The sequence below is a fragment of the Geotrypetes seraphini genome, chromosome 6 (assembly GCF_902459505.1).
Source record: "Geotrypetes seraphini chromosome 6, aGeoSer1.1, whole genome shotgun sequence".
NCBI classification, from domain to species: domain Eukaryota; kingdom Metazoa; phylum Chordata; class Amphibia; order Gymnophiona; family Dermophiidae; genus Geotrypetes; species Geotrypetes seraphini.
Window position 1 is genome coordinate 68,650,984 of NC_047089.1, and position 22,584 is coordinate 68,673,567.

General features: G+C 41.7%; 1 protein-coding gene across 4 annotated transcripts in view; it reads right to left on the reverse strand.

Moving 5' to 3' along the window:
• The window catches only part of DGKH (diacylglycerol kinase eta), a 445,542-nt gene that overhangs the window by 101,814 nt on the left and 321,144 nt on the right, over positions 1-22,584 (reverse strand). For all 4 annotated transcript variants that reach the window (XM_033948015.1, XM_033948016.1, XM_033948018.1 and 1 more), the window contains 5 exons: positions 17,446-17,548; positions 15,020-15,182; positions 10,188-10,296; positions 8,270-8,409; positions 2,779-2,866 (listed from right to left, as the gene is read on the reverse strand). In XM_033948015.1, the coding sequence (XP_033803906.1) occupies positions 2,779-2,866; positions 8,270-8,409; positions 10,188-10,296; positions 15,020-15,182; positions 17,446-17,548 (603 nt within the window). The remainder of the gene's footprint in view (positions 1-2,778; positions 2,867-8,269; positions 8,410-10,187; positions 10,297-15,019; positions 15,183-17,445; positions 17,549-22,584) is intronic.

Below are 22,584 nucleotides of genomic sequence, written 5' to 3' on the forward strand. Positions count from 1 at the left end.
AAGGGAAAGGAAAGTAAGGAGATGGTGTACTGTATGTGGAATTGAGGAGAAGGGAAGAGAAGAGAAAGGAATGAATGAATGCAACGGGGGATTCTATATCCTCTACTATACATTCTGGAATAGAAGGTAAACAGCGGCCTAAGAACCAGGGAAACTGGGTTCCATTCCCACTGCAGCTCCTTGCGACTCTTGACATGTCACTTAACCATCCAGTGCCCCAGGTACAATATAACTACCTGTATATAATTTGTAAACCATTTTGATTGTAACCACAAAAAGGCAGCACATCAAACCCCATCCTCTCTAATTCCATATATCCTCCTTAGAACTTTGCGATCCGCAGATCAAAACCTACTCACAGTGCCTTCTCTAAAAATAATTAATACAAGACGCAACAAAATATTCACAGTTTATGCCCCCTCAGTTATGGAACTCTATGCCCTCTTCTCTCAGAAGTGTGCCATCTCTAGACAAATTTAAAAGTTCCTTAAAAACTTTCCTATATAAAGATGCTTTCGAAGAGTAAAACTGTGCGACTCCTCTTTTATTTATCTTATGTTTTCTTAAAGGATAAATGCCTTAAGTTTGGATATAAAGAGGCTATGCTTATTTTCCCTTATTCCCTTTTGTACTTTCCCTTACATGTCCACTTTCCTATAATTAATTGTAGTTCTTTCCCCGCTTTCCTTCTGTATCAAGTTAGTCTATGTTTAAGTTGGTTTAATTTTTAAGCTGTTAAATAATGACTTTATTTTTAATATGTACATCGCCTAGAAATTCTTATAGGCGATAACTATCAAATTTTAAATAAACCTGAAACTTTTCCCTCACCCCCCTACACCATTTCACTTTCCCCTTTAGACACATCCAGTTATTTTAGAAGGCTTCACCCATCATCCTTTTTTGGGAAAAGCAACTGAAATAAAGTTCCTCAAGTGGAGATCTATTCCCAGACCCTGAGAAAGACTGTCCCAATGAGAGGTTAGTTAATATTCCCCTTCAGAAGTTAGTTAATATTCCCCTTTGGTATCTATTGTCCCACAACTCCTTTGAAAACACTGAATGGGGGTAGGGGTGGGGGTGGGGAAGGAAGTGACAGCCTTCTGGATGACAGCCTGATTTTGGACTCCCAATGCCTCTTCTAAATATGAATGACGTCAGTCATAATTCTGACGTGTAGGTAGCTCCTCCCCTTCTTTATATTTAAACTGGAGAGTTGCCGTCGTGGTTCTTCTGGCAGTTGAAAATTTTTTGTATCGACAGCATTCTTTGACGGTATATACTTTGCAGTGCTTCTCCTCATGTAACAGCCTTTAAACTTACTTAGAAATTTGCCGTAGTGAGGACAGTGAAACCTTTCCTTACAAACTCGGCTCTTGTACACATTTTGTTTTTCAGATGTTGCCGCATCGCGAATTTAAAATATCTTACCAGCATTTAAAAGGATTTTCAGTATGCTTATGATAGGGTCTCCTGAAGAAGAAACCAAAACGGGGCCACGTAGAGACCCCTAACCTGTCATAAAGTTAAGTCATTGTGCTACAGTTTGCTCATTTTTGAGCGATGTTTGCTTGAAAAGTTAAAAAAAGAAAAGAAAAAAAAGAAACTCTACACAAGTGTTTGAAAAATTGTAACAAGCTTTATTTATTTATTTATTGTAACCAACCTTGGAGCATAACCAGCATTGAAACAGTTAAAATGACTGGAAAGTAAACTCTGGTTCACCACTAGGGGGGTGCGGTCCCCCCTTGAAGAGTTTCATATCTCTGAGTGACTCTGAAATTGTTGGTTACAATCCTATGGTCGGGTTACTTATCTAAATGTGAGGTCAGTTTGTTTTGTTTGGATTCTAGCATTTTCTGACTTCCTCTAGTTCTAAACTAGTGTTACCCCAGTGATTTCATAAGGAAATTGATCTTCTAAATATTAGCCTCATTTTACTCCATTGGACCTGTGAGACACATTTCCAGCATGTAATTTTTGTACCTTGCCTTTTTCGTGGCTCATAAACTTGCATTAGTCTTGCTATAAGCACTCACTAAGCGTGCAGTATTTATTTCTTCTTATTTTTTAGAGAGCATCACAGTGGAGAATGGACATGAATGCACATTGACATTACCGCCATGTTAACTGGTTAGCCCATTCATAACGTGGGAGCCTCTATCACCTCCTAAGTAGGAGGCGTAAGTGCTCCTACAGTTAAAATGGTTGCGCACTAATGATAAATTTAGCGCATGGCCCAAAATAAAACAAATAGAATAAAAGCCACTTATGATGGCTGCATTAGAAATGAGCTCTGCATGCAGGAAAGGCCTGTATGAAAATGTGCTAAGCCCATTTCCAAGCACAGCTTAGAAAAGGGCTCTCTAAATATTTTAAACAACCCAGCAGAATTCTCATATTCTTTTGCATTTCCAGCTCAACTGAAACCAGAACTGAAATATGGCACTACAAACCTTCATTTGAAACTACATAGGGACTTTTCTTATCTTTTATATCCCCCAATATAACTAGTCTGGTCATGGTCCTAGGCCAGGGGCTATGCACCTAGATTTCTTTCACAAACCTGCATTCATAGGCCCTGAATCCAGGCTCTAGGTGTTACCATGACTTTCTACCTCAAGGGTACTGATGTTGTCTACATAGATCTCCATCCCACACAGAAAGTGGAAGACCAGACTTGGGCACAAAATCAAGAACCTTTGCTTAGCTGTCCATATGACTACTACTGAACCATCAAGTCCCCAAATAAAATTTTCTTTCTAACCAAATCCATACTTGGCATTCCTCAGATTCTTCTTCAGGAGTCACTGGAAGACTGGAAGGCTTTGATGGTAATTTGAGTTCATATGACATAATGCTCCACCTGAAGAAAATTTAAAAAATGCAAAGAAATACTGAGCTTAATATCCAAAGATATCTGGGCAACTCAACTGAGAAACCTGAGTTATGACACTAAATTCAGTAACTATATAGATCACTAAAATACTTTTCTAAGTTATGGTTCCTAAATTAGGCATCCAGCACTGAAAAAACGGTACATAGATGAAAGCGTGCGAGACAAAGACGCGCCGACAATGCCGCCCAGACAACTGCGTGCAGGATGTCTGTGCGCAGGAACCCCTCACTTTACTTAGAACTGTTGGCGCTCCCGTTCTGGGGGGCGTTGGGGGGGGAACACCCTATTATAGAGGAAACAGACCTTTTCCCTCTTTCTTAGAAAAAAATGACATTTTCCTCTGTAATGGGGGGAGGAATTCCCCCACCCCACCCCCCAATGAGAACGCCAACAGTTGTAAATAAAGTGGGGGGTTCCCCCCACACACATACACTCTGGAAGAGCTTTAAAATAGTGTTTTAATCTAGCGCACAGACGTCCTGTATGCGATTGTCTGGGCGACATTGTCGGCACATCTGTCTCGTGCGCTTTTGACCTGTCACTGAAAAAATAGTGCTGGGCACCTAACATCATTACTCCACACCAGCCTTATTCCCTTTTAAGGAAAAAAATATGCCTTACTTGTTAATTTTCTTTCCTTTAGTCACAGTAGATGAATCCAGAGACGAGTGGAATGTAGCAAAGCAGTCCTCAATAGGGCGGGACAGTGAACAGAACATAGAAAGGAGATACCAAGCGAAGTGGATCGCCATCCTCCAAGAAATTGAAGGATAGGCCAAAGTAGGACTGATGTCTCCATGAAACAATACCAGGACTACCCAACCAAAGGAGCTCTACCTTGTATGGAACCATCTACCTCATTGAAGGAATAACCAGAAACTGCACACCAGGCCTCTAAAAAGCATGACCTTTTCCACTAAATGCAAAGAATTAAATCACTAGGACAAGCCTGCCACAGTTCAGTGTTAAATAAATTGAACCTGGGCCGCCAGAGCACCCAGAGGAGACAAGGGAGTGCATTCTGTGATGCAAAGGACGAGCAGTGTCCAAATCCTAGGCTTATATCCAGAAAGATGTGCCAAAGACACGTACTCAACAACTGAGGAAAGTTTCTTGCTTGGCAGCCAGAGAACAATGGGCACCAGAGAGAAGGGGCTATACCCAACAGCTAGACAAGGGGTTGTGCCTAATGCTGGAAATGGAGCTGTGAAGGCAGTCTGAAACAGGGCTGCACTTGACAGCCAGCAACCGAGCTATGCTCTATGATGGAGCCGCAAATGACATATACCAATGGAGCAACACATGGCAAGCAGCAGTGGAGCCACTACCTAATGGATCTACTAGTAGAGCCACGCTCAATATCCAGAGATGGTGTCATGCCCAAACAGTCAGCTGAAGCCATGCTCTATATCCAGAGATGGAGCCATGCCCAAACAAGCAGATGGAGCAACGCTCTATATCCAGAGATGGAACCGTGTCAAACAGGCAGCTGGAGCCACGCTCTACATCCAGAGATGGAGCCATATCAAACAGGCAGCTGGAGCCATGTCAGTCAAGCAGTTGAAACCATGCTCTATATCCGGAGATGGAGCTGAGCCAAACAGGCAGATAGAGACATGCTCTACATCCATAGATGGAACCATACTGAATAGGCAAGTGGAGCTGTGCTCTACATTCAAGAGATGAAGCAATGCTAAACAGGCAAGAGGAACAGTGCTGTACATATAGAGAAGGAATCATACTGTGCAGCCAAATAGAGCCTTGTTCCACCCTTAAAGAAGCATTCACGTTGAACAACCAGGAGCCATGCCGAATGGACTGGTGGCTCCATGTTCTATATCCAAAGATAGAATGAAGCCATACTGCTGGGTGCAGCCGTGCTCCACAGTTAGTGATGGGGGTCGAACTGGACTGCCAGGTGGAGCTGTGCACCACATCTAAATGTGTAACCCTGCAGTACATCCAGGAGAAGATAAGCTCTACATCCAAAGATGGAGGCCTAAAATAGTCAGGCACAGCCATACTCCACATATAGAGATGGGGACATTCTGTACAGCCAGGCAGAGTCACTCTCCTTGCAGCAATGAAGCTGAACTGCACCACCAGAAAAAGATGAACCCTACATCCAAGGGCAAAACTATGCTGTACAGCGAGCTTGCTCCACAGCTAGCAATGGAGCCATGCTTGAAGGCCAGAGATACCAGTGTGCTTGCTCTACATTCAGTGACGAAGCCATGTTCAAAGGCCAGAAATGGCAGAACGCATGCCCCACATTCACTGATGGAGCCATGCTCGAGGGCTAGAGATGTCAGCACGCTCACTCTACATCCAGAGATGAAGCCTGCTGTAAAATGGCAGTGCACTCGTTCTTCGACTAGAGATAGAGTCCTGCTCTAAGGCTAGAAATAGTAACGTGTTCGCTCCACCTCCAGAAATGGAGCTATGCCCTAGATCCAAAGATGACAGCGTGCTTGAGTGCCTGAGACATCAGTGTGCCCACTCTACAGCCCAAATTGGAAAAACGCTACAAGAACACCAGTGCGCACTACACTCAGAGAAGGCACGAAGCTCGAGAGCCAAAGATGGTGCTCTGTAAACAGAGATTAACCCACACTCGAGAATCAGAGATGGGAAAGAGTGCCACACTCTGCGATGAGACCATGCCTGATGCTCAGAGAAGGAGGACCCAAATTCCAGAGCTCAAGCTATGACCAAGCCTCAAAGGAAAGTTCTCTCTATCTCCAAGAGATAATCGAAGAGACAGACTGGGGTGCAGGCAACCTAAGCAGGAGTCACAGAGCAATGCCATGTGCCCCCAGAAGAAGAAGACTATAACAGGGCTGAGCAGCCATGAGCTTGATTTGCAAACCAGCAGGTTGTTTGACAAACTGCAATACAGAACAGAGGCAAAAAGGAACTTATGTGCTGAATTCTATGGTCTTAATACAACTTTATAATGTACACTTCTCCCTCAGTATTCACGGTGATTGGGAATGATCAGACCCGCGAATACAGAAAAACCACGAATAACTTTCTCATATGTTATTCGCAGTTTTCTGTTAAAAACCATCAAGAATATGATAAAACCGTGAATAACATGAGAAAATTTAAGTTGGGGGAAGAGGCCAGAAACGTGACAGTCTGAAGCTGCCAGATTGCGCTTGCAAAATGCCTAGTATTCTAAAAGGTGCCGTACTCATGGATGGCATACTGTAATTTAGGGGGAGGAGCCAGCATGCTAAAAATCGTGAATAATCGAAGTTGCGATTGCTGAAACCGCGAGTACGGAGGGAGAAGTGTAGTTTAAGAAAAATGCTTTGGTAACACAGTCAGTTCATCCAGAAACTGGGATTTTCTGGGAAGTCAGCTGATCCCCTGAATTCAACCTGGTAAAGGTTATGAACGCTGTACACTAAGGAAGGTGGCACAAAACCTAGATGAATGTATAAGAACACTGTCATAGCCCACCAGACACTGTCTGTGAGCATTACAACTACCAACATGGCATGAGGAAACTAGAGGTTAGTTATCCAAAGGCCTGAACTTGCAAACAGGCCCTGACAGTCTAACCCACAGCTAAAAATCAGACATAATACCCACATAATAGCAGGAAACATACAAATGATTCTTGTATGAAACACAGCAGAGGTCAAAGGAGCTAGTGTTCCCATTAAGCCATGCATGTGAATACACGCACACAAGTCAGAAAGGAAGTGCACATGTTTGCATGATTTCTTTTTTATTGTGAAAATAGGCTATGCCTAACATGTTGAGCAACTTGCGCACAAAGGGGGAAATTCTAGAAAAGGTACCTAAGTTAATTGAGAAATGCCATTTAAAATGGCAAAAAACAAGAGTTAAAGCACCTACCGGTGCCAGAATCGCACCTACGTAGGCGCTTTATGGCACTTAACGCCACTATGGGCTTGGCTAACGTTGGAAGTGGCTTTAGGCGCCGTAAAGCTTCTGTGTAGGTGTGATTCATGACAAAGATAGGCGTTAGAAATGTAGGTTTGGAAAACCCTGGCCTACCTTCCCGGTGCCTATCTTTCCTGGAGGTGCAATTCACTATACGGTGCCGTCGAGTGATTGACATGTGATCGGCAGACACTTTTTAGGCAGCCGCCAATATTGGCACTGTATAGACAATCTGGGCCCAAAAATTTTTCTTGGACACATGTACCAGCAAAAATTAAAAGGAACATTGACAGCAGCCAACAGTTCGCAATGATTGAGGGTGCTGAAACCATCATATTTATCCATCTGTGGACAGAGTGAAGACATTTGCTCAATATTGGAGGAACTACAGAACCCACAATGCTAGCTCCTATGGCCAAGGTCCCAGGCAAAGACAATACAGTAATTTGCAGCACAGATATATAGATAGAAGATCCTATGCTGTAAAGAATAAGGCACGTTCCTACTTAGATGGTAAATATAGCTCTATCTATATAATATACTCGGAGTCAATCCAATATAAGTATATACGTATACCCCAAGTTATTATAGAACAAACCCCCCCCCTCTTTTACTAAGCTGCGCTAACTGCTAACGCGTCCTTAGACTAACATGCACGCGTTAGCGTTTAGCGCGCACTAAATCGATTAACGTGCGCTAATCAGTTAGCGCACCTTTAGTAAAAGAGGGCCAAAGTTTCTCAGATCTGATTTATACTTTTTCTTCCGGGCCTCAGCAACACAACTCCACCACTCAACAATAGCTCATAGCGGTGAGCTTTATGTGTCCTGTCGTCAATGGCCCACCTTCCATGTGTAAACTTCCAAACATGTATTATATATTATTTTTTCTTATTATAAACTTTTAAATAGCTTAAATAGTTTAGATAACTAACTTGTCTTATAATGCTTCTCATGGCTCGACCCGGGAGGGTTGGACCTTCCCTGGTCAAACCATGAGAAGCATTATAAGATAAGTAAATTATCTAAATTATTTAAGCTATAATTTTGTAAAAGCCAGTTACCCAAGTAAATACCAATTTGCCCGTGCAAAAGGATTTCTGAAACTTGACCAGTCAAACCCAGCTCAAAGTATACATGGAATTCTATAATGTATGAACTTTGAGACAGATTAGGGAAAGCATCCCTGAGGATGTGTTTTGGACAGGATTAGGAAATAGCACACATGTACTAAATTTTCAAATGAAGAACTATTTCCCAGACAAATTTTGTCTACACAAAAAGCAGATTCAAAGTTTCTTGCCCATTTGTACCCATGGGCAATATTCAAAGGGAAGATACACAAAGACTTTCTCCTTGATTTTGCACCCAGATGGACTGTTAAAAAAATAACTGCACCCCCTCCCCCCAAAAAAAACCCCAAACGTTGCTAGATCATCAGTATTATCCTTACCTGTCTAGCATTTTTGTGCTAGCTCGTTCTAGCTTTTCCAAAATTTGAGGAAGCTGCGTGTCATCATCACATGACCCACCCCAGCCAAGGACACGGGCCAGATCATTTCCAGTACCGAGGGGAAGCACTCCCAGCTGACACTACAATGCAGCAGCAAGTAGAAGAGTAAAAGCCATGAAAAAACATTAAATTATTTTAAAATACTTCTGGTAAGTATGAAACCAATAAATGGCCATTTACAAAACAGAACGCAGGGACAAATATTCATTTATATTATGGCACAGAGCTATAAAACACAAACCTTATACGCCAAATTATTATTATTATTTTTTTATCTTTATTCATTTTAAAACTTTCAATAAGTGTGATACAGTATACAATCAATTTACATTTAACATCACTTAGAGCTCTTACATTACTCCTTCAAAACAAATACCTCCCTCCCCTCCCATCAGTTTCCCACTCAATAGACTCTAAGTATCTCACCCTCCCCTTTCCCCCTCCCTGGATGTGTACAATCAGCAAAGGAAAAGAAAAAAAAATATTATCAATCTTTACAGTATTTTTCAAATGGTTCCCAAACCTTCCTATATTTCTTTAAATGTCCCTGCTGTATGGCCAGAACAGTTGAGGACAGAGCTTGCAGGAATGGGGAAGGGACAGGAAAAAAACTTGCGTGGATGGGAAGGGAAAAAAGAGTTCTCGCGGGGATAAGGAAAAATTTGTCCCCTTGTCATTCTCTATTAGGAACTACTGAATTACATTTTTGAGACCCTCCTAGGCACATGCCTAGCTGGCCCATACGTCAGTTTAAAGGAGCGCTTTAGGAATTGGGCTAGGTACACCTCTAACCCACCCATGCCCTTCCCAGATCCATAGCCCCTTCCACTTGCACATCATTGATTTAGTGTGTACAATTTCTGGAATCTCTATTCAGGGCAGTTAACACCAATTAGCAATTACAAAAAAATGATTATTTAACACAGAAAAACTTTACCTAGCCAATCCCTTCCACAGCTTTTAGAGAAGTCCTGCCTTTTCTCTTTCTTTGAAACATAACATGAAGCTTGGCCAGCTCATTAATCTGTGCTTTTACAAAATTACTCTTGTACATCATTTGGTTTAAGAACAACTGCTTCTAGCAAAATATGAGCTATTATTTTGTTTGCATCTTTTTGGCTTTTACCACATCACTGCATTGGTCTCTACTGTTAGCTAACATATTCCAAATAAACTACTCTCACAGCTCTCAAGCCTTGAGAATTTACATGCGTGAAAATATTGTAGGTAAGCAGCTCTGGTCTGAGAGAAATTCCCTTCAAAACATGGTCTATAAAATTAATCTTAAAATACGCAGTTCTCCGCTAAATGAAAGTGATACTTTGGGCTCCTTTTATGAAGGTGCCCTACGGGTTTTACCGCATGCACCGGATTAGCGCACGCTAGCCAAAAATCTACCGCCTGCTCAAAAGGAGGTGGTAGCGGCCACGTACGCGGCATTTTAGTGTGTGCTATTCTGCGCATTAAGGCCCTAGCATGCCTTTGTAAAAGGAGCCCTTTGTAATGTTCAGGTATCAAGTTATCACAAAAACATTTAGGTCCCTATTTACCAAAGTATGCTAAGGCTTTACAGTTGAGGTTAATTTTATACAGGATTTTTTATTTGCACACCTTGTTTTACATGCATAAAGGACCTCTTATAAAATTATACAATGTGTTATTAGGTAAATTCAATATATGTTGCCTAATACATGCATGGCATAACGTATGAGCTCCTGGTCCAATTAAATGCCTCAGTATTCAATTCATGTTTAGCAAACATGGCACATATTTGGCTTTGTATTTTGCCCTCGGTTTTTCTAGATTTGTATTTTAAAGGACATTGGTACAGTCAATGAAATCCATCAGGCAGACTTACCTGTTTGTGCAAACTCAGCTTATCAATCTCTGACAATACCCAACCAACGCTACCATCTCCTCCACATACAAGAATACGAAAATTGTCAAACTTTTGAAATAACCGTAAACTGGAGGACAGGAAAAATAGGATAGATTACAACACTTACATTTTACTTGGCTGTAATATTGTATTGTTTTAATCAAAAAATATACCTTAATAAACTGGCATTTCTGTAGGAATAGTGAATGTTTTGATACTTATTTACTTAATGATATAAGAACATCAGAATTGCCATACTGGGACAGACCAAAGGTGCATCAAGCCCAGGGTCCTGTTTCCAATAGTGGCCAACACTGGTCCCAAGTACCTAGCTAGATCCCAAGGAGTAAAATACATTTTATACTGCTTATCCTAGGAATAAGCAGTGGATTTCCCCAAGCCATCTCAATAATGACATTTGCCTACCTTTCCAATCTGGCTCAAAGCATAAATATATTCAATCAATAATAATAAAAAGCTAGAGCGCGCATGCGCTCTCAAAAATTCGTGAGTCCTGGCGCCGTGAGGTGTGCTTCTGTGGCAACATTCTAATTGACACCTCACGGCGCTTGCAGGGACAGGAGGCGCATGCGCGCGACTGTGCTCTCTCTCTCTCCAAACCTCCCGGCTCCAGCGGCGTAGGCAACACCAGTGGCAGCAACCAAGTGGTGGACAGCAGCCCCGCTCCGGCCGTTGACCCTCAACAAACTTCCCAGCTTCAGCGGCGTAGGAAGCACTATAAACACGCTGCTTCGCGCCCTTCTACTGCTGATTTCCTCTGCCACATCTCTGATGACATCATCGGAGACAGACGCGGCAGAGGAAATCGGCAGTAGAAGGCCGCAAAGCAGCGTGTTTAAAGTGCTGCCTACGCGGCTGGAGCCCCGAGGTTTGTCGGCGGTGGGAGGGTCAGGAGCAGGTCAGATCGAGCAGGACAACGGCAGTAAAAGAAGGGGGAGGAGCCGAACGGAGCAGGGAAGAGAAGGGAAAGGGGGGTGGGGGAAAATGCTGCTACTGCTTCTGCACAGGAAAGGAGGGAAATGCTGCTGCACAGGGAAATGGGGAAAAATGACAGACAGACAGCGGGAGGGAGGGAGACAGAAAGAAAGAAAGACACAGGGGCAGGGAGAGGGACAGAAAGACAGACAGAGAAAGGGGGCCAAAGAGAGAGTCAGCGGGAGAGGGAAAGGGGGCTGCTTTGGGGGGAGGGGTGTGCTTGGGGCAAACAGCTTTGCTCTGGGGGGAAGACAGAAGGGGCCATGGAGAGACAGGGAGAGGGAAAGGGGGTTGCTTTGGGGGGAGGGGGTGTGCTGGGGGGAGACAGAAGGGGCCATGGAGAGATAGGGAAAGGGGGCTGCTTTGGGGGAGGTGTGCTGGGGACAGACAGCTTTGCTCTGGGGGGGAAGACAGAAGAGGGCCATGGAGAGACATTTGGGGGGGAGGTGGGTGCTGGGGGCAGACAGCTTTGCTCGAGGGGGAGGGGGAGACAGAAGGATACAGACAGCGGCCAAGGAGAGAGAGATAAAGAAACACAGACAGACAGACATCTATTCTAGCACCCGTTAATGTAACAGGTTTAAAGACTAGTAAAATATAATATGTAATGAAACAAACATATATCGTATCCTAGAGAATTCAATAAAAATTTGCATGCATCCATTCTACTACATTAGTAGTTAAAATATGTGATATAATTTACAAAATTTATCTTTTTTGTCTCTTCATTCCTCCCTTTATCTTTGATCCCTCTCTCCAGATAGCATGATTAAGTGGCATTAGGTAACCCTTGTTAGCCTGAGAATTAGATCAGCTTCGCCTTGAAAGGATTCAGTGCCACTCAATGGCCAGCATAGGTCACCATAGTAGTCCTGCCCATGTTTTGGCTTTCCTTGACCTTGAGCACAGGACTTCTAGAGCACACCCTGTCACAACCAGTCCCAGACAATAAACAGCTCTACAGCTGGAGCTGGCTATTAAAATTTACTTTTATTTTACTCATTATGTTTAAGGGATGCCATGCGACTTACTGATTTCCTGAAAATTGCATTTCCACCTAAAATTACTATAAGAACATAAGAATTCCGCTACTGGGTCAGACCAATGGTCCATCGTACCCAGCATTCTACTCCCATGGTGGCCCTTTGGTCAAAGACCAGTGCCCTAACTGAGTCTAGCCTTACCTGTAACAGCATGAATGGAGGATGGGTCTGGGCCAGTAAACAAAAACATTGCTGTTTGTTACAAGGTATTTTGGTCTCGCAGTTGGCGGGGGAGAGATGGATGGGTCAGCGGGGGGGGGAGGTTGCAAGGGGGGCGCAGCGGGGAGGGCGGTGCGCGGGATGGGTAGGGGTGGTGCACGGGGGAGGGGCGGGGGATGTCTTGTTTTGAGGAAAAAAATAAATGGTCAAGTTACTTATGACTGCCATGCCCTAAACACAATCTTTCAACAGTTTTCCTCAATCAGGCAACAGTAGGGTTACCAGACATCTGGGAAAATCTGGACATGTGGTCTTTTCGAGGACTGTCTGGGTGCCCATAAGAGGTTGGTTTTTTTTTTTTTAAATGGGAGAGTTTGTCTGGGTTTAGCCAGCTCTCCCGACTCCCCCACTTACCTCCTCTGTGAGCCTGGCTGCTATAATTGAATCTTCAGGCAGCCAGCAGCAGCAACAAGGTAAACCTGCTATTGCTGGCCTGCCCCAGAAGCCGCCTCTCTGCAATTCCCAACTACGTGGGAACATGAAGCTACTGTAGAGAGGAACTTCTGGGACAGGCTGGCGGCAGCAGGCCCTCCTCATTGCTACTGCTGGCTGCCCAAAGATTAATTACAGCGGCCAGGCCAGAGGTGGAGATAGGTGGAGGAGTCGGGAGAACCGGCTAAACACGGACAGATTCCCCCATTTTTGAAAAATCGTATAGGCACCTGCACAGTCCTTGAAAAAGAAGACATGTCTGGGTTTTCTTGGACGTCTGGTAACCCTACTCACAAAGACATTTTGATTTTACTGACAGATCACACTCAGCAAAATGTTATGATCTATCTACAAAGATCTGATCTATCTATAAGGTTCATAGACAACGGCGTGAAAGACAAAGGCGCGCCCGGACAATTGAGCGCAGCGCGGTGGTGCGCGCCGCTCTAAATTACTGTTTTTAGGGATCCGACGGGGGCGGGGGGGAACCCCCCCACTTTACTTAATAGACATCGCGCCGGCGTTATGGGGGTTTTGGGGGGTTGTAACCCTCCACATTTTACTGTAAACTTAACTTTTTCCCTAAAAACAGGGAAAAAGTGAAGTTTTCAGTAAAATGTGGGGGGTTACAACCCCCCAAACCCCCCACAACGTCCCCACAACACGGCGCGATGTATATTAAGTAAAGTGGGGGGGTTCCCCCCCCACCCCCGTCGGAGCCCTAAAAACAGTAATTTAGAGTGGCGCGCGCCTCCGCGCTGCGCTCAATTGTCTGGGCGCACCTTTGTCCCGGCGTGCTTTTGACCTGACACCATCTACAAAGTAGCTTTAATGAATATAAATATTCTTTGAGACTAATATGCACAGTACTATATACAACATCAGTTAAAATTTAGCAAGTTAAAACTATGTGATTACAATGCAACTCTCGCAATTTCGTTAAAACATTTTTACCAAAATACAAGGGTGGTTTAAAAAGGCAAGTTATTTATTTAATTAAAGTTTTCTATACCATCTAATCTTAGGTGATTTACATAAAATCAAACATACATAATGCTTAAAACAATGCAAAGAGACAGACAAAACTTCAGGATTTAAATCCACAATAAATCTTTGCTCAAGATGAGTCAGACCCTACAAAAAAGCAGTAACAAACAATTGTGCTTTTAAGAATTTTCTAATAGTTCTTCTGTCGGCACATTTCCTTAACTGTCCTACCGGCGAATTCCACAGCTTTACCCCCAGCACAACAAAAGGTCATTGCACAAGTTTCTACATATTTCAGATTAACATTGCCCCTTAGCAAAGTTAAACGAGAGCTATACACGAAGGGCTCCTTTTACTAAGCTGCGCTAGCGTTTCTAGCACGTGCAGAATTTTAGCGCGCACTAAACCCGTGCTACGCGGCTAAAACTAACTCCAGCTCAATGCTGGTGTTATCGTCTAGCGTGTGGGGCAATTTAGCTAAAACCGCTATCACAGCATAGTAAAAGGAGCCCTAAGGCTCAGAGTCTGTAACTGGCATCGCTATTGATGGCTGCCTTAAAAGCCAAACTTTTCAAGCCACCCTCGTAAATCAACAAATTCTGGTATACGAGTATGTACTTGTAACTTGGACTGGTAACTGTTGGAAACAGGGTACTGGGCTAGATGGATCCTTGGTCTGGCGACTCTTGTATTTTTACAGATTTATCATTTTTGTTTCACAATCACAGAATTATATTTTAGCTATTTTGGCCTCCTTTTACAAAACTGCGATAGCAGTTTCTAGCGCGGGGAGCCATGCTGAATGGACGCTCAATGAGTCCCTATGAGCCTCGGGAGCAGCGCGGGCCATTCAGCGCGGCCCCCAGCACTAGAAACTGCTATCGCGGTTTCGTAAAAGAGGTGGGGTTTATATTTTGTGTCTCAATGGAAAAAAAGATCCCGTGTTCCCTCAATCTCCCATATGCAGTCTTCCCAAAATCATATAACATGTGACAATACTTGCACACTGATACTGAAAACTGAATGTTCTGTGACAGTTGATAACTTATCCTAGTGCAGAAGTTACATAGAATCAGAATTTATACTGTGACTAGTAGGAAAACAGCAGAGAAAACCGGAATTCCATTTCCTTACCCTAAGTGAGGTCCTCCATTCATTAAATCAAACACCTGAGCTGGATTCAGCAACTGCTTGAATCGTCGAAGAAACTTCACTCCCTGATTGTCTCCGCTTTTTGAATTAACAAAGACTAAAAGAGGACTGGCACAGGACGGAGGGCAAGTTGCTTTCCAGAATCCTGTCAAAGCATTCAGAAACAAAGAAATGGGAAGAGATGGTTCTCGCACAAGCTACGGCATGACCGCTAAGGGAGCCTATAAAACATCAGACTACTTTAGAGGCAGCATTTATATGTGGATAAACGTATGCACATTGTTTCACAGTGGTTGTACTTGGGCCTGAAGTTTCACAGAGGCATTTCAGGGGTACGATTAGGATCTGGAAAACAGTGCACATACTCCCTTTTTTATTAAGGCACGCTAGCGCACCTTAATAAAAGGACCCCATAGTTCTTTTGCATTCTTTTGGTTGGAAAAATACCCACAGAAAAAGCAGGTGCTTTTTCTTTATGCAGATACATTTGGATTTATGGAAAGCATTGAAATTGCGGGGACAGCAAGTGAGGACACGTTCTGGCAGGAACCTTTGAGATAACAATAAGTGTTTATTTGCTTACCTGCTGTTTTGCCTACCTATTTGACGTAGAGACATTTTAAATCTACATTTAGATACTCTGACATCGTAGAGGAAGTTCTGGGCCAGCCAATCGCTGCCTGGCTGGCCCGGAACTTCCTCTCCGACATCAGAATTGACTTTGGGGGTGGGGGGCTTGTGCAGTCGTTGCACACACTTGGCCTGTTGCTGCAGCAGTGGCTTGGAGAAATTTGTGGCGGCGGCAGGAAGAGAGAAAGAAAGACAGAAAGAAAGAGGGCAGGGAGAGAGAAAAAAAGACAGAAAGAATAAAGGGGGGCAGGGACAGAGAAAGAAAGAAAGAGAAAGAAAGAAATGAAAGAAAGAAATGATGCAGTCAGAAGGAAGAGCAACCAGTGACTCACCAGTCAACAAAGGTAGGAAAAATGATTTTATTTTCAAATTAGTGATCAAAATGTGTCAGTTTTGAGAATTTATATCTGCTGTCTATATTTTGTTCTATATTTGTCTATTTTTCTATAGTTGTTATTGGGATGACATTGCATATTTTAAAGTCCTCTTGACCTGTTTGAAAAAAAATAATAATTAACATTTTCTCCGCTTTGTGTTTTTTTTGGTTATCATTATTAATTAATAAGATATTGTGTGTACATGGAAAATGAATGGAAGAAATTGGGGGCGAAGCTAGGGTGGGACTGAAAATTAGTAGATGTCCCATTTTGAGGAAAAAAATAAATGGTCACGTTAGTCATGCCTTAATCCCTCCAGTGGTCAGCTGCTCAATTAGAGCAAATTTGTAACTTGGATATGACTGAAACAGGTTTCGATAAAAACATCCTTCTTTTTAAATATGGATGTTTCTTCCCATTAAAAAATACTTGCTGGACATCCTACTTTTGGACCCTTTACATTGCATTGCATTACATTAGTTCTTATATACCACAGAGACCTCACTCTTCTGTGCAGTTTACAGGTCAAAAGTTACTAACAATGTAGCAAATCACAGTCATAAGAATTTAACAGAAAATAAATTTAGAAATTTAGAAAATATAGGTAGGATGTGATTGGGATATATGATGTTTGTTAATTGATTTATTATTAGTGGATGGGGGTGGGGAGGGATTCTTTTTCTATTTTAATGATTATAAGTAAGATTGTCAAGTGATTTGTAAAAGTTTTTTTTTTTTGATTGAATAATATACACTTGTTGTAAGATGTAAAAATGAATAAAGATTTTTTAAAGAAAATAAATTTCCGATAATTTGTCCCTCCCTAGTCCCGCCCAAAACACATCCATGACATGCTCCCTTGCTATTTGGAAAAAAAATGCAATGTGAAACGTCCATATTCTGTCTTTCCAAAATAAAGATTTGAATGCTTTTAACAAATGGATGTTTTTTAAGGCATTTTAAGATGTCCATCTACTTTGGCAAGGAGCAATACCATATCATGAAAAGCACTGCAAATCAGCTCAGCACTCATGTGAAATGCTGATTGCTGCTCACATGTTTCTTGAACATTATAGCTGTATACATGAGCAAATTTGGATAAAAAATGAAGAAATGAAAATGATCAGGATCAAGGAATACTGCACCTCCAGACTCTTAATAGTTTCTTATTCTCTAGAAAGTCAATATTATTACTGTAATCTGCTTTTCCATTAATGCATAATTTAAAATGTTTGTTCCTGCTAAGCAAATTGAATTGCACTTAAAATAAAAGTATCTGTGCTAGCATGAATAATGAATGCATTATCACAATTTCACTTCTTTAACCAAATGCTTAAGATAGTCGGTGCATGTATATACTCACACATTATTTAAAAAAAAAATTATTCCATTATCACATACCATCAGAATCAATGCTGTTGAGTGCTGTGGGAGGTATAATGGACACTTTGCACTGGCCAAGGGGGCATTTTTGAGGATACAGATCCTTACAGGCAGTATGCACCTACCAAAATATTAAAAATATAAAAAATATTTAAAATGCATAGAAAATAATTTTATAACAGAGTGCCATATTTAATAGATCAATTAGGCTAGTTAGACACTGGCAGATGCTATAAAAGATGTCAAAGTTATGCACCTAGATCGGTGTGCCTAGCCAATCTAGGCGCCTAGTAAATATCAAGTGCACGCTGAGAATAAATTTTCTTCACCATGGTCTCCTGTCTGCGGAGTACCTCAAGGTCTCCTAAATTATTTAATATACAGTATATATGACGACTTTGAAATATTTGAAATTATCTATTTCAGAATCAATTTTTATGTATGCTGATGATATTTTCATCCTACTAGAAGTTGATCCTTCGTTGTTGAATCTAACAGTAGATATTAACTCTTGTATTTTAAGACTTCAAGACTGGGCTTATTCTGTGCGTATGAAGCTAAATGCCACTAGAACCAAACTATTAAGGTTTGGTACTATTACACATAATTTTACCTCTACTATAAGACTAAGCTCGGGTGACTCTCTAAAGATTGAATATTCATCTAAAATCCTGGGATTTGTTCTGGATTCCACCTTTTCTATGACAAACCAAATCAATAACATATCTAAAAAATGTTATTTTAGTTTACGGATGTTAAGGAGAGTTCACTGTTTTTTTCATCAACATCACTTTACTATACTGGTCTAGGCTATAATACTAGCTTGTCTGGACTATGCCAACTCCCTTTACATTGGTTTAAGTAAAGGTAATTTGAAGAGATTACAACTTATTCAGAACATGGCGGCTAAAATAATTTTTGGTAAAAATAAATACGATCATGTTACTCCATTGTTGAGGGCTTTACATTGGCTTCCGATATATTAGAGAGTTTAGTTTAAGTGCGTAAATGTTATTTTTAAGAGTTTATATGGGATCTTTTCCCCATTATTTCCTCTTTCATTTAATTCATATCGTATTCAGTTTGCTAGATATATATATATAAGTTTAAATTATTACTTCCATCTATTAAAAGGATTCAAACTTCAGGTAGACATTCACATTCTTTGGCATTTACTATGGTGAAAATCTGGAATGATCTTCCTTCAGACATTAGAACTCTCTCTTTATTGACTCGTCTTAGAAAAACCTTGAAAACGTATCTGTTTACAAAATATCTTACAGACAACTGATAGAATTCTTTAGCTGATAACTGTATACTGATATCTACTGAATCTTTTTTTATTACTGTTTATCAATCTTTTAGATTGTGTTTTGTTAATCGGTTTGAGTCCCTTAAGGGAATGGCCCGGTATATAAGACTAAGGATTAGATTAGATTAGATTTAAAGAGCTTAATTGGCACCAGTAGCAAGCAATTAGCATCTCATAATTGGCTTAAATTAAAATTAATTGGATTTAGGCGCCTACCACTTTCAGATAGGTGCCTATTGCAAGGTGACTACCAGAAAGTAGGCATGGTTGGGACACTTCGTGGACTTGTAGGTGCCTGTATTTAGGCAAGAAAACCCCGCCATAAATACAGTGTGCCTAAGATTAAGACACATTCCTGGGATAAGCAGCATAAAATCTCTTTTACTATTTGTGATCTAGCTAGGTACTTGGGACTTGGGTTGGCCACCATTGGAAACAGAATACTGGGCTTGATGGACCTTCGGTCTGTCCCAGTATGGCACCTCTTATTTCTTACCTACCAATGCCTAAGTCCACTTTAGGTGCCACTAGACACAATTCTATAAACGGTGCCCAGCTTAAGATTGACATGAGCTAAGCACCACATTCCTAGGCATCATTTATAGAATCACGACCTTATTTTATAAAGCTACAAAGGCGGCAGAAATTGTGCCTTCCTTAAAGGTATGGGCAGATAACAACTACTTCTTAGCAGGTATCAATATTCACACCTGGATTATTCAAGGACATCTATTATAATTTAAGTACATACATTTCAATTCCACCCATGACTGCAACTGGAACAGTATCTTGGTATTTTTTATATTTAATATTACTGATTAGAATTGTTGTCACACATGGCAGTATATCATAATCAGCAGAGTCAAGCCGAAGGATTAGACCTGTGGTTGATCAAGTTGCACTTTTCTGGTTGAACAATAATGCAGATGTAGTACTTTTTTTGTGTGGTACCAATTATTTTCTTTGTAGAACAATAAGTACTGGGAGCGAGCAATTGGAGATATGTGCTGTAAATGGGGTTTTAGGCCCCAGTATCCATAAGTAATGCAGGGGTTAATTTGCAAACCAGAAGTATTAGGAAAATAGAGAAAATTGCTCTAGTCTAAATCTGAAGGGTGCTCCTTGAGAAAGAAGTTTTTTGGTGGGAATGTAGAGAATTTTTAAAGTACTGGTGAAAGGTAAAAAAAAATTTTTTTAATGGGGGAGGAGGAGGATATGGGAGTCTGCAAAGACCAAATTAGAGCTAGTTCCAAAACATTTTGAGTTAGGCCTTTTACCAAAGGGATTGGAGAAAGAGACATGGAAACTCATTATGGCAGGCTTGGTGGCTGCCTACAAAAATGCACAGAAGCAACAGCAGAAGATTGTTGAGTAGCTTGTCTGGGATTTGTGGAATTAATGGACAAACCAAAAGAAAGAAATATCTAAGAATGTTTCATATTAAGAATCATTGTTTAAGTTCATAGGGATGTAGGAAGAATGAAGTCAAGAAGAATAGGGTTTGATTAAGGCTACACCCCATTCTTCTTTTAAGCCAAGGAGATAAATCTCCTTTTGTAGGAGAAACTGGAAAGACTGCATCCCCATAGGAGAAAATAAGGGCAGTCACAGAAAAGAAGGAATAGGGGAAGGAGTTCTTCTGCAGAGACGGCTGAAGGGGGATATGATTGATTGAGGTCTACAAATTCCCGAGTGGTGCAGAACAGGTAAAAGTGAATAAATTTTTTTCTCTTTTAAAAACTAGGGGGTACTCACTCAATGAAGTTACATGGAAATACCTTTAAAACAAATAGAAGGAAATATTTTTTTACTCAATGAATGCTTAAGCTCTGGAACTCATTGCCAGAGGATGAGATAACAGCAATTAGTATAACTGGGTTTAAAAAAGTTTTAGGCAAGTTATAAAGACACATAGGGGTATTTATGAAAAAATATGTCCAAGTCAGAATTGGGCCTCCATACCATCTTGAATTTTGGTACCAGATAGGAAGCACATAAACCTGGGACATCATATTTGGTCTGCAGAGTGACTTATCTGTACCCCTTAGAAGGGAATCACCAACCACCACTACCTTTCATCTCTTAGTGGTCATGGATCCAGCAACTTTGGAGATTTTAAGCTTTGGTTCTTCTTCTCCTCTTATCTCTTATCTGGCTCTTATCTCCTCCATGTCCATGACTGCATACTGGTTCTTCTGTTCAAGGGCAGGTGGAGTCACAGTATCAATCCTACAGGGTTTTATAATCTGAGCCAGCTGTCCTCCCTCAGCATGGCCTCTTCTTCCCTACTTCTGGAAATCTTTGATGCTTCATGACACATTTCATTGATGTACCTCTTGTTCCCGTGGAAGCCACCTCCTTTATCACTTCCTTCACTTTCTTCATGAGAGATTTAAGATGAAGACATCTTGCACATGGAACTGCCTCCTCTCCTTGGGTAACATTTTCTGTCTACACAGAGGCAGAAGCTGTAACCTGGGCAACAGCTTTGGTGACACAATGTTTCCAAGCTATACTGTGGTTGCAGAAGTACTCGCATCTGATGAAAGAAAAGAGAAGAAAAAAAAAAAGAGAGAAAAAGCCCTACCAAAGTAATGTCCTCTTTTTAATTGGCTGAAGAGCCTATAAATCAAAAGATCAGCCTTGGGTGGATGGGTAGAATTAGACACTAAACAGAGGCTTTCCTCATCTATTATCTGTGCTCTAAACTGATGTTATTTTATGCTCTAAAATGCATCCTAGCTTTAGCCAGCCAGCCACTTAATATGGCTGTAACCAGCTATGTCATGGGACATAGAGAGTCACCAGCCAATACAGTGAACTGGATATTGTGACAATCCTGCATCCCCAAGGCTTGTCACAGAGAGATATAGGAGGATTTACAAACCCCGATGCAGAAGGGCTGACCAAGTCAGGGTCCAGGGGAGCAAGTCAGCTGACTATCTTGTGGACTATGATGAAGAAAGGGAGTCGGACAAGAAAAGCTGTGGCTTCCCTGATGCTGTCTTAAAGTCAGGCAGGAAAGGTCTGCCTTGCTACTATCCAGTGCCTAGGATACAGAGAGCAGATCAGCAGGGTGCCCTGAGAACAATTCAAGCAGAGGGAAGGAAACTCTCCCCCCTGCAGCTACAGGGGAGTGGTTTCTTCCCACAGGTTAAACCTAGGCTCTGTAGAGAGCTAAGGGGGTGGACAGAGGAAGGAACCAGTGAAGCCTGGGAGACAGGAACAGTGCAGAGGCAAGGAGCCCCGTGGAAGGCTGTGCTGACCGGGAAACAGCCAGTGCCCCTTGCTCTGACTGATTGGGACATGAAAGAGGAACAGGTTAGAAACTCTCCTTTGGAATCATGTATGCCTGAACCCATGGTGATAGGAGAAAGTTATACCCCAGGTGAAACCCAGCCTGAGCAGATGGAAATTGCATAAGAACTGTGAGGGCAGAGAGAAAGTTGTTTTCACCTTGCTGTTCCTCTAACTGTCTCACTGCTAGCTGAGTAATGCTATCAGGTTGTTAAAGTTTTTGCAAACTGCCAAGTTTTGTTCCTGAATGTATGATTTGAGTAAAGCACAAGAGCTGATATGTTGTGTTTAAACCATAGTTTACCTAAGCAAACGCTGTGCAGGGAAACAGCCTGAATGTCTCTGGGTCTTAGGACCAAACCTCCATGCAGGCTCACAGCTGGTAGCTAATTACATTAGCAAACTGTGGGAGGTAATTTAACCCCCTGTGCTTTTTGAACTGGATAAAGCTCCAACTAAAAGGACTGTTCTGTTTGACCTGCATTATCTCCTGCAGTACAAATGTAGGAAAATAGTTTTCATATAACCAGGTTCAGCAGGACTGCTTA